Source organism: Macrosteles quadrilineatus, unplaced genomic scaffold, assembly GCF_028750875.1.
Source record: "Macrosteles quadrilineatus isolate MER2022 unplaced genomic scaffold, UCM_ALF_1.0 Scaffold_1__1_contigs__length_201487025, whole genome shotgun sequence".
In the NCBI taxonomy this organism is placed as follows: domain Eukaryota; kingdom Metazoa; phylum Arthropoda; class Insecta; order Hemiptera; family Cicadellidae; genus Macrosteles; species Macrosteles quadrilineatus.
The window spans coordinates 77,419,838-77,436,636 of NW_026542594.1; the positions used below are offsets into that span (position 1 = coordinate 77,419,838).

Consider the following 16,799-nt stretch of genomic DNA (forward strand, 5'->3'; position numbering starts at 1 on the left):
TATAATCTCATCAGTATAATTTTCCTTACAAGGAATAACAGTGTATTAAGTTCAGAAATAACCTTTTTTTGCTACAATACTTAAAATAACATGCTATAAGTTTATAACTGGAACAGTATTATTGTAGGAATTGGGGAACATTTGCGATTAATATTATTATAGACTATACAAGTTTTGATGTTTGATATTTTTCCTCTTTGCCTTTACTTTACCATAATCTATAGTCTTTCATTGTCCGTCTGTTGAATGTAAACAGCTGACAAGTATGACTGTCTTTGTACTGAATGCATTAATATGATTCTAAGCCCCCATTTTACCAAACACTTAAACCGCCATTAAACCATGCTCTAACTGCAGTTAGCTCTTAACTGACAAAATCGGATTTCACCACTCACCGTTAGAGCTAGTTTAGACTAAACCACTGTTAGATAATTAACTGCCCAATTTTGACTGGTTAACTTATAATAATAATAATCTCTTTATTGCTTTTTGACAATTGTACATTGTATAGCAAACGTCAGTCAATACAAAAAATGCAACAAATAAGATAAAATATAATATGTAGCTGTGTAAACTAAGGTCGGAAATTGGGTAGGTATTTATTTATAAAATCTATATATATATATATATACTATGTAAAAACAGTAAATGAATAAACTATTAATTAATAACAATAAATAAACTCCTATCAAAAGAAATAACAGTAATTATTTTAAAACATTGACTAAAATCTGACTAAACCCCTGGGGAAGAAAATTTTTTAATCAATTCAACTCCAACGGTATTTAGTGAACTCATCCACCCCGTAGAACACAAGATTCGTCAACTAATCATTCGTCAACTACAGTCTTGTTTTGAACAAATGAGAACCCTCCAGGCTTTTTAGTCTCTCAGGAAGAGCGTTAAGGAACTTCTTTAATCTTTCATTAAGTAAATATCAGCTGGCTTTAAGTTTTAAGTTTATATGGAAAGGCCAAATGCTAGAAGAGCATATGATACAAATTTGCTTTTGAAAGTGATAGTGATGAAGAGTATGTTGTTCGCCGACTTAGGAGGATATGAGAAAGGTTTAATGATTTTAATAATTTAGACTTAGATTTAGATTTTCAATTATTTTAATAAATTGATTTTATTACTAGATATGAATTATCAAAAATGTTGCCTTTTTCTTTAGGATATCCCACATGGTATTTAATAAAGGCGTATCTCTATTCTCTAGGTATGTGATCAGGGATGGTGTTGAATGGTTGAACTGATTGGCGATCAAAAGCCACTTTATCCCAGCTGAAAAGAGTGTTTTTCAACCAACATTATGGGAACGCCACTATGTGCGTATTTTAACCCAAATATGAGTGAAGGATGAGTGTAGGATGAGTGGCGCGATCTTGTAGTCTTGTTAGTGACTAAGGCCGACATGTTCCTTAGACACAGCTGTTAATTAATAGCCCATACAGCTAATGGCAACTAAGGGACCTACAGTTTATAGTGGAATCCGAACCACATTTTTCCTTGTAATTTACGAATTGGTCTAATTATCAGGATAGTACTGCGGATAGTCGTAGTACTCACTAGTGCGGACGTTAATCCACACCAGGGAGCATTAATTAACCTACTGGTACTAAGGGACATGTTAGGGACTATGCCTTGCTACTACGTATCAATTTTATTAATCTTATAAATGTACAGTTGGTTGTTTGAGCTATCAAAATAAAGAGCACATGGCACATTCACATTTTTAGTTATTATCAAATTCCTTTTTTCATTGTTCGAAAATAGGCTCCCTTTTCCTTTTCCCGGTTTTGGGTAGCCCTACTTACGCTTAAAAAATTGTTTTATGTACGGTTGGACGTAATTAAGGACAATAACTAAACCTAAATTGTCAGTATTCTGCTAGTATTGATCTGTGTCCAACAGAGTAGAAGAGGGTTTTAGTGAGTACTCTAATAAATTCTGGAGTGTCACACTACAGGCTGACTACCTGTGTGCGTAAACCCATTTCCCCTCCTCTCCCTTGAAAAAAAATCTCTAGTATTGATAGATTATCATAATTTTGATGTTATCTTTAATATGTCTCGTACTTATAACTCTTTTTGCCTCAAGTTTTTTCACTACTTAAAATGTACCAAACTGTTTAGTTAAAAAACAGAAAGCTTGAACTTCCCTGTAAAAATGTCGATTTTGAGACTTGACTCAGCAGCAAAACTCAATTTCAATTTGTTCCTTAATTAAATCTGTTTTATCAACATTGCTTTTCCTGTATTTACTCAGGTTAATTGTGTTACTATTTATTCTTGTTTTCTGGTATTATTTTTGCTCTTATTGCTCAGAATCTGTTGTATTCTTTTAATCTTACTGTCTCCAGTTTTTCCAATACCTAATAAAGACATGTTTTTAGGTTATGTTTACTTGCTCCCAAAACAGCCGGGTATTATGACAGTTCACTGTCACCGCCACCTGGATTTTACTCTAAAATCTCGTTTAAATATGATTGGTCCCTAAAAATTCTTAGCCTCATTTTATGGCCACTTTATCATGGCCTATCTTGTTACTAAAATAGATAAAGCATTTATCATGTGTTTCTTTCTTGACACAATCCTGTTAGGAATAAAATATTTCAATGTAAGGCACTGTAATTGGATAACCATGAATGTATATTTATAGTAATGTCAATGTATTAAAATTAAAAATAATGGTTTAACCCTTCATGGGTGTCTTTGATTTTAAAACATGATCAGTTGCACAAGGAGTTTTTCTCCAGGCATTGAAACATCAGACAAAAAAGTAATTTTATACATCTTTTAATACCAAAACTTAAACCATGTATACTAATTTCCTAATTTACGTATAAAAATATATAGCAAAAAAACAACACCATGGTGACACACGGATTCGGGATCTGTTCAACTGATTAATAGAGGTTGTGCGGAGGAGATATGCGAGCAAAATAATGTTCAGTCAGTTCCTAGAAAGAGGCACGTGAGGTACTAACGATCAAGCAATTATTACGTTTACAAATTAAATCTGCTTACAGCATTGAGATTTTGGGGAAGCAATCCCCTCCACTTGACCCTTACCTTTAAAATAATAGCTCCAATAGCTGATTAAGCAACATACATTAAATACAAATAAATAGTGGGGGAACTTCCCCTCAAACCATCTAAATATTGTGCTGAAAACTGTCTGTGACAGTTCAGTAACAATAATTAATCTATAAAGAAGTATGTTTAATTTATGGTATGCTTATATTATTATGAGTAAATGTAGAAACTTACCTGAACGTACACACAGACTTGCATGTCTTCAAAGTTTCCCATTGCATTAACAAGAAACAGTCTTCCATTGACCACTTGAAAGAAACATAAATTCTTTGGACCGTCTTTTAACAAAGAACGACCATTCTCGAATGACCACCTTCCTTCTTTAAAGTTCAAGTAAAATGATTCTGATGCATTATATTTGATTTCTGTGTTATGGACCTGAAAATGGTATATTTAATTAAACCTTCCACTACGGTAACATACTAGCAACTAAAATAATACTTAAACTCAAATATTATGAACTTACTAATGCAATGTGTGCGTAGGTTGGAGCTTGTCGACGTCACAAAAACTTACTACTATAACCCAGAATGCCAACCGCATGGTAAAAAGCATTAAGTGTGCTTTTTACCACGCGGTTGGCATTCTGGGTTATAGTAATATGTTTTCTGTGTCGACGTGCAGCGCCGCACAGTGTCGTGCCTTGTTCTGTGTGTTGTATCTTATAGGCTAAACAAACTATTTCTAAAAATAAATGACAGTTATTTGTTTCCTGAGTTTTATCTATATCACAACATAATATCCAGTAGGTCTTTGTCAGCTCTATTAAATTCCGTTGAGCAAGCCAGGAATTATTTTATGTATGCTTTAGTCACATTGAAAAAAAAACTTAAAATTAATTCACAAAGTCATTGCAATACTATATTCAAAATTATTACTAGCACTCACTCAAGGCAACACTAAATAAACAGGCCGTAATGCTTCTCTGGCATGACGTCATCATAGGCGACGGCAATGACGTAATGTTATTTTTTTAGTTACTTTTTTGTTTTCCAAGAAAAGATTTTAAAAAGCAGCTGATTACCAACGGCAAACATTACGTCATTGCCATCGCCTATGATGACGTCATGCCAGAGGAGCATTACGGCCTGTTTATTTAGTGTTGCCTTGATTCACTGCAGACAACCCACTGCCATGTTTGTTAACACGTTCGCTGCGGGTGGGTCAGTACTGAAACACGGCAATCGCAACCCTCACGCAGCCGGGTCAGTACTGACCCAAAACCACCACTGCAGTGCATCATTCTGTTACTCAGTGCGAGCCTAGCATTGGCCAAAGGGGGACCTATACCACGTTAGCGTATAGTGGGTGACATGCTTTTTGTTGTGATTTAGGTTGGTAGTAAATTTCCCCATAAAATCCTCGTCTGGCAAACTTAGAAATCAACTTCTTGTCCCGACTTTCTCCCTCCAATTGGCAATACAATGGGACCGGCTACGTTCCAAACAGTGCTGCTTTCTGTGAGTGTTTTAATGAACTACGTCGACTCTCGTCGTAACGCAGTACATCACCACACGTTATTTGCTGTTCGTCAGACTGAAATTTGAAAGCCAAGCGGGCTCATCCAACGCTGTGCGGCACCGGGGATATGCCGCCATTGATGGGCCACAGGGAACGTGTTAATGTGACACACATCCGGCAAAAAGTAGACAAGAGTTCAATTAAGTATGATCTTAACGTTATATTTTAAAACAATATTTCAACCTATTATTTTATATGGTAGTAAAACATGGGTATTGTCCAAGAAAAATGAAAACCGACTCATGGTGTTTGAAAATAAAGTCCTAAGAAAAATATTTGGACCAGTGGGTGAAATGTGGAGAAGGAAAAATAGAGCTAAGATCACTCACTATACACCAACCCAGATATTGTTGCATTAGTTAAGGAAAGAGGGTTAATGCTGATGTTGGATGTGCTAAGAAGAGAGAAAGGAACAAGACTGTATGAAGTTTTGAGAGCCACACCAAGAGGTAAACGTCCATTGGGAAAGCCGAAAATTGAGATGGACTGCCCAAGTATTGAACGACATCAAGACAATGGGTGTAAATGTTAACTTGGCAGAAGACAGAGAAGGGTGGAAGAGGCTGGTACACGAGGCGAAGAATCAACTGAGATCTGTGGAGCCACGGCAGTAAGTAAGTAAGTTAATGTTATATTTTAAAAACAGTTATTCCAAAGTTTCCCTCTCTTTATGGGTCATTTTGTACTGATTCGTCGTATAAAACAACGAATGCGTAGCTGACGTGACAAATAGTCAGCTGATCAGATACCCACAATTCTAACCAAAAGTGGTAGGGGTAGAACTAGTCGCCAGCAACGAGAGTCTCAGTGTCTGTTCTGTTCCTCTCCCGCCTCCAACGTACCTAGTCGGTGAAACTTTCGTTCGTGCAAATTAAATTCATTTCACGGTGTTGGTCGGATAAATTTTCATTTTCTCGAAATCGTATAGCCTATATCCCGAAGGGATATATTTGCAACGCGAGTGGAAAATAGAATCAGTTTTGTTTGTCAAACAAGTGTCAAAAAGTTTGTTTTAACGGCCAACGCAATCCGCCATTTGGAAATTTCACGTTCGTCACACGAGTTCAAATCGATCACATTTTTTATTAGAAAACCAGCTAGTTACAATTCCTCATCCCTATCCTTCAATTTGTGTCAGTGTTTATTGTGGACGTCCGAAATTGTAAGTAATTTGTGTTATTTATTTGTTAACTTTAGAATTCAGTGAGTCGCACATGGTAAATTTTCCTGTTATATTTTGTTAGTTCATGTCAAATAATCACATGTTTCCAGGTTCGAATTCAATTTGCTGATTTCTATATCCATTTATAGTGTAACAATCTGTATTATTTACTAAGCTGTGATGATTCAATAGTATTAAGAATAAATAGACGAAAATGTTTTTGTAGGGTAATTCAGAGTTACTTCATAAGATTTTTATAGTGTTGGAATTTTTTCACAGAGTCATTATCGAATTTCATTGTTGAGTATTAAGGTACAATTCATTAACGAGTGCCACAGTCAGTATTTAATTTGGGGGAATTAAATCAATATCAAAGGAGGGAGCAGGTAGCTGGTTCGGCTAGATACGGAGGTGTTATCGGAGGCTGTGTCAGTTTGAGTATAGATGAACCGCCAAAGCACCAAATTAGCCATAAAACAATAAGCAACATTCTAATAAATACTACTACGATTAAGCACAATATTGTTTAATCAGTTGGACTGCGAGACTTGACTTTCGTTTTTGAATCGTTGGCCAACGTACTGGATTTGCTTGGTACTGGTCATCTCAACATTAAATTAAATACCACTCTTCCGTTGACACTTTCGAGATCAGTGTGAAACCGCACCGTATCTTCCCTTTTGATACATCCATTCAACATTCTCAAACAAAAACTTCAAATTGATTGTGTCACTCAAGGTCATTTTGTATTAAATAAACCACAACCAGCAACTGTAAATTGAAACCAATTGTAATTCGTTAATTCTGTTTAATAAATCAAATTGTTACTCACTTTCTAGTTCTCTATAACCTTGGTAATTCATTGTTAGCAATATTATTTAATTATTGGAATAAAGGTAATTCAGTAAATCATAGGCCACTACAAAAGATACACCTTTTAAGTGCAACACTAAGTACTAGTGTGGTAGTGAGCAGATTAAATTCAGTGTAGAATTAAGATTGGTAAATATTATTTACAAAAGGTATTGCATTCTGGAAGAACTTCAAACAGTACCAAGGACGTCCCATAAGGATCTCTGGGGAGTATTTTTTATTTTACAGGGCCCACTCAAATATTTTTTTAACACCAAGCTTCCACTGCCAAAGCTCTGTTTTATATTATTACTTTCCAAGTTCTTCCAACCTAGGGACAACCAAAATTTGTAAAGAATTCATTTTGAGAGCATTGCAAGGAGTAAATATATTTAAATACAATATTTAAATATATAAAAAGTAGAAGTTAGAGAATCTTTTTATTTTTCTTTACAATTTTCAAATTGAGGGACAACTAGCGTCTTAAGCCAGAATAAAATACAAATAAAACAGTAAATTGTATAAATACCCCCGCCGCAGCAAACCTGCAGACTAAGCGAATTTCAACTTGTCTGATTACCGTACATATTTACTAAAATACTTCCATAAATAAGACATATTTTATTTATTCCCAATTTAAATAACATTAGTTATAACGAATGCTTAGGTTTGCTGCTACGGGGAAGGTAAACAGTGTTTTTTGACCAAACAACAATAGTATAGGATGAAATAAATAAGTTTGCCAAATTTGATCAACATATATCCATAAACAAGTAAACTACAACAGTTTTCATTTTCTCCATAAGAATAACATGGGAATTTTAAATTTGCATTTTTTGAATTTTCTCCGTGACTGTTAGGCATACAACAATGCTTCAATATACTAAATTATTTCTTTTTTTAAGCTCTACAAAATGGTTAGGAAAGAAATTCTAAAATTTTATATTTTTAGGGTCAAAAATGGGAAAAACCCATTTTTACCCCATAAAACCCCCCATAAACCCCTGTTCTCATGGTCCGATTATGCTGGATCGCGAACTCGTTCGAATAAATGTAGGTTTACATGTTTGTACCAAATTTCATCAAAATCGGATCATTTTTGCTAGAGTTATCGCGCTAACGGACACACACATATATATATATATATATGAATTTGAACGGATGGTGTTTTTGGCCTCTAGGGACCTCAAAACGAAAAAAAATCGGTCCCGCGTCCAGGTCTTACCATGAGTACTACGGTAATAGCTTATTCCCTATATGGGAAATTCGCTAAAAGTACTCTTGGTTTTTTATTAGGATCTATACTAAATATCAAAACAAGTTTCTAGTGAACAAATATTAAAAACAAATATTTAAACTGACTAAAAACAAATTTTTGTCAGTTTCGTCACTGTCCCTATGTATGGGTCAAGAATTTAAAACTCTCTTTAAATAGGATAAAAACACAAAAATGTAAAATAAAAACCAAGCAAATCACATTAAGTTTGTTGTTATTTCTTTCCTTACACCCATTTTCAATATAGAATTACTTTTCACCCTAATAATTCAAGGATTCAACGTGTCCCAGAAATGCTGCGATTGTCGGCTACAAGTTTTTAATTTTGCGCCACAGCGTGGACAGAGTGAAGAAAAATCTCCGCGAAGTGTTTTAGTGTCGGCAACAAGTTCACAGTTGAGTGAGGACAGTCAATAGTTGGATAGTCAAAGTTATAATAAGTGAATTATATCGAAAATACCAACATCTAATGTGAGTACCTTTAGGGACGCGTTGCAGAAAGTCAACAGTCCCGGAAGGTCAAATAATTTATACCTGTGCCGCTAGGTCAAAAACTACAATGTTTGCAGTGTCTGTAGATCAAAAATCCCAGTAAGTCAAATAGTACAGTCCGAGCTAAAAACGTGGTCTATGTTAAAGCAATTGACTTATTGGGAATTTGACCTAATGCAACAGCAGTTTTAATATAACGAAATAAGATAAAATATAAGTTCAGTTTCGCTGAGTCAACAGTGCCGGAAGGTCAAAAGTATAATCTGTTAAAAACAGCGATAGTCCTCTCGACGCATGACTTCAATAATTTCGTGTTTTGGTGTACTTAAAGTTGTGCTAAAATTTTGAAAATTGGCACAGAGCTTCTTGGTTAGTCCTACTCGATGACTATTTTGTTGGAACTTTAAACTATTTACCGATCTAATTAATAAACATTTATATGTATGGTGAAATAGTTTTAAATCGTGATTTCTAGCATGAAAAAGTTAGCATACGAGATTATTTTTTGTTTTTGGGTTAGAGAGGTTTTGTCTGTGTGTTAAACAGGGTGTTAAAAATAAGCGGGGAGATACTTTACCTAGTAATTCCTTGGGTCAAAATAAACAGAAAATGAAGGATAACATTTTTTCCAAAATCGTTTCGTTAACCAGATATCCGCCATTTTGTATTTTTTACATACAAATATTTATCTTTGCACTTTTCCAACCGATGTTTATGAAACTTGGTATGTATCCAACTTGGTATGTAGGTAGGAGAGACCCATGTTATAAAAAAAGATTCATCTCGATTCACCCTAAAATTTCAAAATTTAACACTTAACTACAATATAATATACTTTACTACACCACAATATTTACGTATCACCATAAATCTTTAATAAAATAAAACGTTCACATTTTTAAAATCCAAAGTAAATCAATATAATCATATAATCAATATAATAAAGTGCACTAGTACTTACTAGTGTCCAATAACAATTTGATGGATTTAACCAAAACCTTTTCTATTTAATTTATTTTCAGCTGTTAAATTTCAAACGATACGTTTTAGCTACATCATTAACATTATTATCATCATCATAATAGTTCAATAGGTGAAGTTAATTGTAAATTAGCATGCGCCCCACATTTTTCGTTTTAAATCTTACAAGTATTTATTCTATCAAAATATTTATAAATTATTGTCTACTTTTTAGTGCGTTTAAAAACGTGGCATTCTTAAAAAGTATTTTTATTTATAAATTATTTATAATTAAAACCTTTAATTTGATACCTACCAAACTTGACCTCTGCTGCTATTAATTGACTGTATGGACTATTAATTAACAGCTGTGTCTAAGGATTACGTCGGCCTTAGTTAGTGATGTGGGCCGGGAATATTCCCAGTGGGAGGGAACTTATAAAATGGGAATATTGCCGGGAATATTTCTTTGGCCCAAAACTGGGAATATTCCCAAAAATTGGGAATTTATAATTTTTTTTTTAAATTCTGAACGTTTTAACACATATTGACGGTTAAAGAACCTTAAAACTATGTTACCTATAGTAAAAATTCTTACATTTAAATCTAAGAGTTGTCTTTCCATGTACATTCCTGTTTTTTTTTAATTTATGAAACTGAATGGATTTAAGTTATTGCATTCCAAGAAAAGAAACAGACTTTTATCTGAGCAAGCAGCAAAACTGACATTTCTTTCTTACAACTGGAAACTCATAAATGCTCAACCTCTAAGAGAGAGTAAGCAAGCAGAAGGCAACCCAGAGGAAACAGGACAGGAAGAAAATAAAGACATCCTTGAGATCGAAAAGGGATGAGGATGAGATTGAATTGTCAAGTAACAATGAAGACGATTTTTGTGGATTTGGAGATGTAGATGACGAGAAGGACGAAGGAAATATAATTGACATAAAAAGTGACAGTGACTAGGAAACTAAAAAAAAATAATACAGAAAGCAAATATGTCATTTCAGTATTTTCCATCTAACCTTTTCTTTTTTAATATGTAGTCTTGATTTAATACGTTAAATTAACAATTTTTTCAAATAATATTTTTATTTCCTGGATATTTACTAGGTTATGTTTGTTTCTTATTATCTATATATAGGCCTATCTATTACTTATTTAATAAGCAAGCAGGTTTTTTGTGACAATTACTCCTCCGAAACTACTGTACCGATTGACATGTTTTTGGTGTCATTGGAAAGAGCGTAACGTGAAGTTGTGCAGGAAACTTTCTTTTTAGGGAAATAATTAGAGAGTGAGGCCCTGGGGCCCTTTAAAGTTTTGTATTTCTCCATAAGATTAACATGGGAAACAAACATTGTTATGAAACTCCAGCTGATGTCAGAAATTAAAGTGAGAAAAATAACACATGTTAATTTGAAACAGTCAATAAGTTTACTAATTTAACAGTTTGCTACAAACTTACTGACTTTGATTAAATGAAATATTTTCCAGGCCTATTTGAATTTGGGTTGGCGTAAATATTACAATGAAAAAAAGCAAGAGAGCCTGGATAATTTGATATACTAAAAATATAACTGAATTAACACTGTGCTGCATTTCTTAGTAATCATTGAAAGAGCCGATTTGCAAATTATGGAAACATAGGAAAGTCATAGAACACCACCAAGGAGAAGAAATGGAAATATTTTTTTTTTAAATTCATAATCGTTATTATGGACAACCTTATGCGGCTATGAGTAAGGCTATTTGTAGAAAACGCTAAAAACAATATCAGATTTTGAAAAATGATAAGATATTTAAAAGAAATGTTGATTAGGTATATCGATCTGTTATGTACATCTTGAGTATTTCCATAATTATTGAGTTGAATCTTTTAAAGTCATCAGAAATTATGACTGTTATTCGTTTTAAAATAACGCCTGTAATACCTAGCTAGAGCTCGAATTCGAGCAACAGGTACACTAGTTGCATTAAATCAACACTTAAAGGAACATAGATTGTTCGTGTTTTATTTAAAACAAACTACCACAGTGACTGATTTGAGCAATTTAGCATACAAAATTATAAATTCCCAGTTATTTATTTCAATTAAAACTTTGTATTATAATATATTTCAGTTTTTGTGGTTGATTTAACCTTATAATTATGGCTTTTAACTATTAAGTAACAGTTTTTAAACCTACTTTGCTAATTAAAAATAAATTCCCGGGAATTTATGAATTTTGGGAATATTGCCGGCAATATTCCCTGGGAATATTTCCTCGATATTAAATTCCCGGGAATTTTACATCACTAGCCTTAGTCACTAACAGGACAACAAGATCGCTCCACTCATCACACACTCAACTCCATTCATACTTGGCTTAAAATGCATACATTTGTATGGTCGCCATTTCAAAAACAGGTAAAATAGTATTAAAATTATATAAGAATTTTGTCTTAGTCTTTGTGGTCCATCACCCTTAAGGGATTAAACAGTGATAACAGCTTAAGACAGTAGATATTTATGGCTATTATTGAATTTCTTAGGTGATTTTGACCATTCATGTCTCATTAGAAAGAGCGTGTCACGTACATTTGCAAACCAACCTTACATTTTTAAATCCCTTGGGCTCAGCCCCAGCGGCTCATGTTATGAACCCATGTTATGCCTATGAAGAACATATTGATTTATTTATATTAGGATCAGCCCAGTTAATTGCTGTTATGCAATTCAAGGAAATAATGTAGGTTACATTATTAACATGTTACTGATTTGTTTCAAATACTATATTTACTATTTCAATTTGGGTTTGCAGGATAATTTAATCCATTTTACCAAACAATAAAATTAATGGACAAAGTACTATATTTCATGAGCTATCATTGAAAGGACCGATTGAAGTCCTCATCAACCAAAATAATGCCTACTAAAGCAATTAAAATTGAGACGAACATGTAATGCACGAAACCAGGTGGTTCTTAAGTATGTGAAAAAATGTATCGCTATTCAAAAACAGACGGAAAACTTGTAAACATATTCTTGACAACGGGTGTAACCATGTAATGGCTACATTATCAATGACAAACGTGGACAACCTTATACGAGTGTGAGTACGTCCGAAAACAGAGTAAGTCCGAAAACAACTATAAAAACAATAAGCAATAAATTGCAAGAACCGTTGCTTATATCATTGGGTACGGTATACACGTATCCACTGACGTGTATACTCAATGCTTATATCGAACTGTTATATGTACATCGTGAGTTGTTCCATTAGTTGTTTCATTTAGTTGTGTGTCCATTAGTATAGTAGTTTAGTTGACTCTTTTAAAGTCGGCGGAAATTGTGACTGTTATTACCCTTGAAATAATGTTTGTGAAGTACTTTGCAATCCTATCAATGCTTATAGAATCATACGATTACAATTTTCTGGTTAGAATATGTCGCATAGAGTGGTGACTAATGTATCTTTTTTGTTTGCTTGTAAAACAGGATCAACAGAGATTTTCCATCGACTTAAACAATACGATACTCCCAAATTGTTCATTGCAATAACAAAATATCACACAGTTTGATGAATATTTGTGTGTAAACCACATACAGTACACCTTTATTATATCTATTTTACCTTTTATTTTTCCAAGACTTTATAGAAAATCACGCATTACCTGATCAGTGAAGAAAAGGCTGTATCCCATGTGTTTTATAGGTAAAGAAGACAAGGGCGCTCCTAGACATATATTTGGGGGGGGGGGGTCACCGGGGGCCTGGGGGTATTGAATACCCCCCAAAAAGGAGGGGGTCTTGGGGTTCCCCCCGGGAAAAATATATAAATAAATAAATATAGGCTATACAGGGTGATCAACTCAAGGAGGCCACCATTGGGATATCGGAAACGGTAAAAATTAGAGAAAACTTAAAATGGAAGACATTCCTTTATTTTTTGTGGCAGGTTAAAATGTGATTTTAGTAGTTTGAAATTCAGCCGCCATTTTCCAAAATGGCGGCCAAATTTGAAATTTCTTATCGAACACCCTATATTTTATCATGTTTTCGGACAATAGGCAATTTTAAAACTTGTTTATCCTTGACATTTTTTCGATAAACCCACTCGTTTAGGAGTTACAGCCTATGGAAAAATGACTTCCGGTGTACATATTAAATCGTGTAGCTCCTAAACAAGTAAGTTTATAGCAAAAATACGAGGAGTAAAAAAGTCTTACAATTGCATCCACATTCCAAAAAGACCATAAAATTAATTAAAAATATAAATTATATTATTTTAAAAAATGGCGGCAAACTTGAAAAGTGGAAAACTTTTAATTTTATAGTCTTTAAGGAATGAAAATGCAATTCTAAGACTAATTTACTTTTTGCAATTTTGCTCTAAACTTACTCGTTTAGGAGCTACATGATGTAAAATATACACCGGAAGTCATTTTTCCATAGGCTGTACTCCTAAACGAGTGGGTTTATCGAAAAAGTGTCAAGGCTAAAAAAGTTTTTAAATTGCATATTCTATCCGAAAACATCATAAAATATAGGGTGTTCGATAAGAAATTTCAAAATTGGCCGCCATTTTGGAAAATGGCGGCTGAATTTCAAGCGACTAAAATCATATTTTAAACTGTCACAAAAAATAAAGGAATGTCCCCCATTTAATGTTTTCTCTAATTCTTACCGTTTCCGACTTCCCAATGGTGGCCTCCTTGAGTTGATCACCCTGTATATATGAATTTGAACGGATGGTGTTTTTGGCCTCTAGGGACCTCAAAACGAAAAATTAAATCGGTCCCGGGTCCAGGTGTTACCATAAGTACTACGATAATAGCTTATTCCCTATATGGAAAATTCGCCAAAAACCTAAAAGTTATATAGAACAATACTACATTCAACCAGCTGTTAGTTCAAACAAATTATATGGGACTAAAACAAATCGATGATTACAAAGATTCCTTTAAAAAATAATTTGAACATCCTACTATTTTTCTATGCAAATTTAAATAATCTGCCATCCTCATACCTAAGAATTGAATGTATCAATTGTCAGCATTACACATAGTATAAATAAGTCAACTCTAAATATGTCTTTAAATAGGTTTCCAAATGCTGAATTTGTGTCACAAATGCTGAATGTTTACAGCTGTTGTTAAGCAAATTATATTGTACTAAACATTGAGATATAGATTATAACTGGAGTCACTACTCTCTGGTTAAACGTTGGAGAAAAACGTGGCACAGTTTTGGATGGTTTTTTTTTTGTTGTTTCGTGTTGTTAGGTTGGCCGTGTGATCGGTTGGTGGGATGCTGTCAAATAATTCCAATTCATTCTCTAACCATACTATTTATTTGGGGTTATGTTATTTCAAAGACTTGTATCAACAACTTATTTAAGTTATTGCACCTGTATTTAAAGTTATTTTGAAACATTATAAATTGTTTTTGTTTGATAGTAAATAAATACTAACTTATTTACCACTTTTCAGGCTATGTCGTGAAAATAGGCTAGTCAAATTTCCTGGTTTGCAGGTATTGGTTTAAGCCAATAGCCCTATGGCATTTGATTAAATAACGACTATCAGTTTATGATCTTGTTAAAATGGTTTGCTCTTGCTCCTAAAATAAATAAATAAACTTATATTTCAATCATAATGTTGAGTTGGCAGAGTTTTGTTTACTACTGTATCAACAAAACAGGATGACGCCATCTTGATCTTGCCTCTAATTTGACAAGTCCCACCAACCCGATCACCCGGCCAACCTAACAAAACGAAACTCTGAAACAAAACCAGCAAAAACAGTGGTACGTTTTTAAAACACAGAGTGGTTACTCCAGTTATTATTATAGCTCAGTGGTACTAAAAGCTGGCTTAGAAGGTTAGCGTCGGCTGCTAGACTTTAAAAAAATTAAAACTTAATTTCTAAAAAACTGGGACCCTTAATTATAATTATGGCTTTGACATTCCCTAGTTCTCAAAATTATCTTTCTTTCAACACAAAAATAATGAAAATCCGTCGACTGGTTGATTCAGAATGTGAAAAACCCATATTTACGTTTTAATAATATATATGATAGTTTGGACAGGTTTCAACCCTTCCGAGGCGTAATACATTTACACAGTTTATGTGTAGACTACATTATAACTCATAAAATAGTTCTAAAATTAAATGGATCTCCTTTTACAAACGTATATAATAACCAGAAATTTTCAGATCGTCCTTGCGTGTATTTTATGCCACAAATTTTGACGAAAGGCTTTTCATTACATAAACTATACCTATTTACAGTGTTGACCAAACAGTTGGCAAGAAGCATTAATAGATAAGCTATGTACCAAATATGATAATTTTAGCTCTATTCTAATTATGACAAAACACGAAGTAACTAAAAGCGAGTTTTGTTGGTGTACTAAGCGTTGCAGGAGGTCTACTTTACACTGAATCGACGTTCACTTTTATTGCTTTTGATCTTCCGGCACTGTTGACTCAGCGAAACTGAACGTGTATTTTACCGTATTTCGTTATATTAAAACTGCTGTTGCATTAGGTCAAATTCCCAATAAGTCAATTGCTTTAACATAGACCACGTTTTTAGCTCGGACTGTACTATTTGATTTACTGGGACTTTTGATCTACAGACACTGCAAACATTGTAGTTTTTGACCTAGCGGCACAGGTATAAATTATTTGATCTTCCGGGACTGTTGACTTTCAGCAACATTCCCACCTTTAGTAAGCATCAGTTTCGTTACAGCAATATATTAAAACGTGTAATACTTATTATCCAGATAAAGGTTTACTTACAGCCAGTGTTCAGTATGAACATAACCTATAAGGTTTCCACTCCGTGTAGACTGCTATGTAGCGGGAAAAAAATCCCAACTACGAAACCGTCAGTTTCGTTCCGTGACGAAATTGACGATCACATGATCAGGTTTCGTTATGTTACGAAACTGATGGAATACACATTCGTTACGTAACGAAACTGATGGAATCATCACTTAACTGACGTAATTTTACTGAACAAAGCTGTTTTAAGGTAGTTCACTAAAAAGGACTGAATAAAATACATCATTAAAAGATGCAATAAATACAATTTTTAATCCAAAATAGGCTTAGTCAAAATAATGTTACATTAAATGTACCATACTTTTTTGAATGAGGCAATTTTATTAACTTTCCAAGTTACTGAATACAAATCAGTATGAATGTTTGCTTTCTATTCGAGCTATCGTGGAAAAACAATTTGGATTTTGGTTTTTGACTTGTAATTTTTTTTGTTTTCAGAGCCGATCAATATGAAAACAAAAAAAAGAAAGCCACAAAAACCAAATCTGACAAGTATGATAGGCAAAACAAACTTTCCGCTGCTCGACAGCAAAAATATAGGGACAGCATGACTGACGAGAAAAAAGAAGAGTATAGGAAGAAAGCTAGGGAGAGGTAAAA

General features: G+C 33.7%; 2 protein-coding genes across 2 annotated transcripts in view; one reads left to right on the forward strand and one right to left on the reverse strand.

Moving 5' to 3' along the window:
* Window positions 1-16,799, forward strand: part of LOC128983635 (Kv channel-interacting protein 1-like) — a 756,268-nt gene that overhangs the window by 273,413 nt on the left and 466,056 nt on the right. The gene's annotated exons all lie outside the window — the stretch shown is intronic.
* LOC128983633 (uncharacterized) overlaps window positions 1-16,799 on the reverse strand; it is a 30,517-nt gene that overhangs the window by 3,474 nt on the left and 10,244 nt on the right. The window contains exon 3 of the mRNA XM_054402996.1: window positions 3,273-3,476. Coding sequence (XP_054258971.1) covers window positions 3,273-3,476 — 204 coding nt within the window. The remainder of the gene's footprint in view (window positions 1-3,272; window positions 3,477-16,799) is intronic.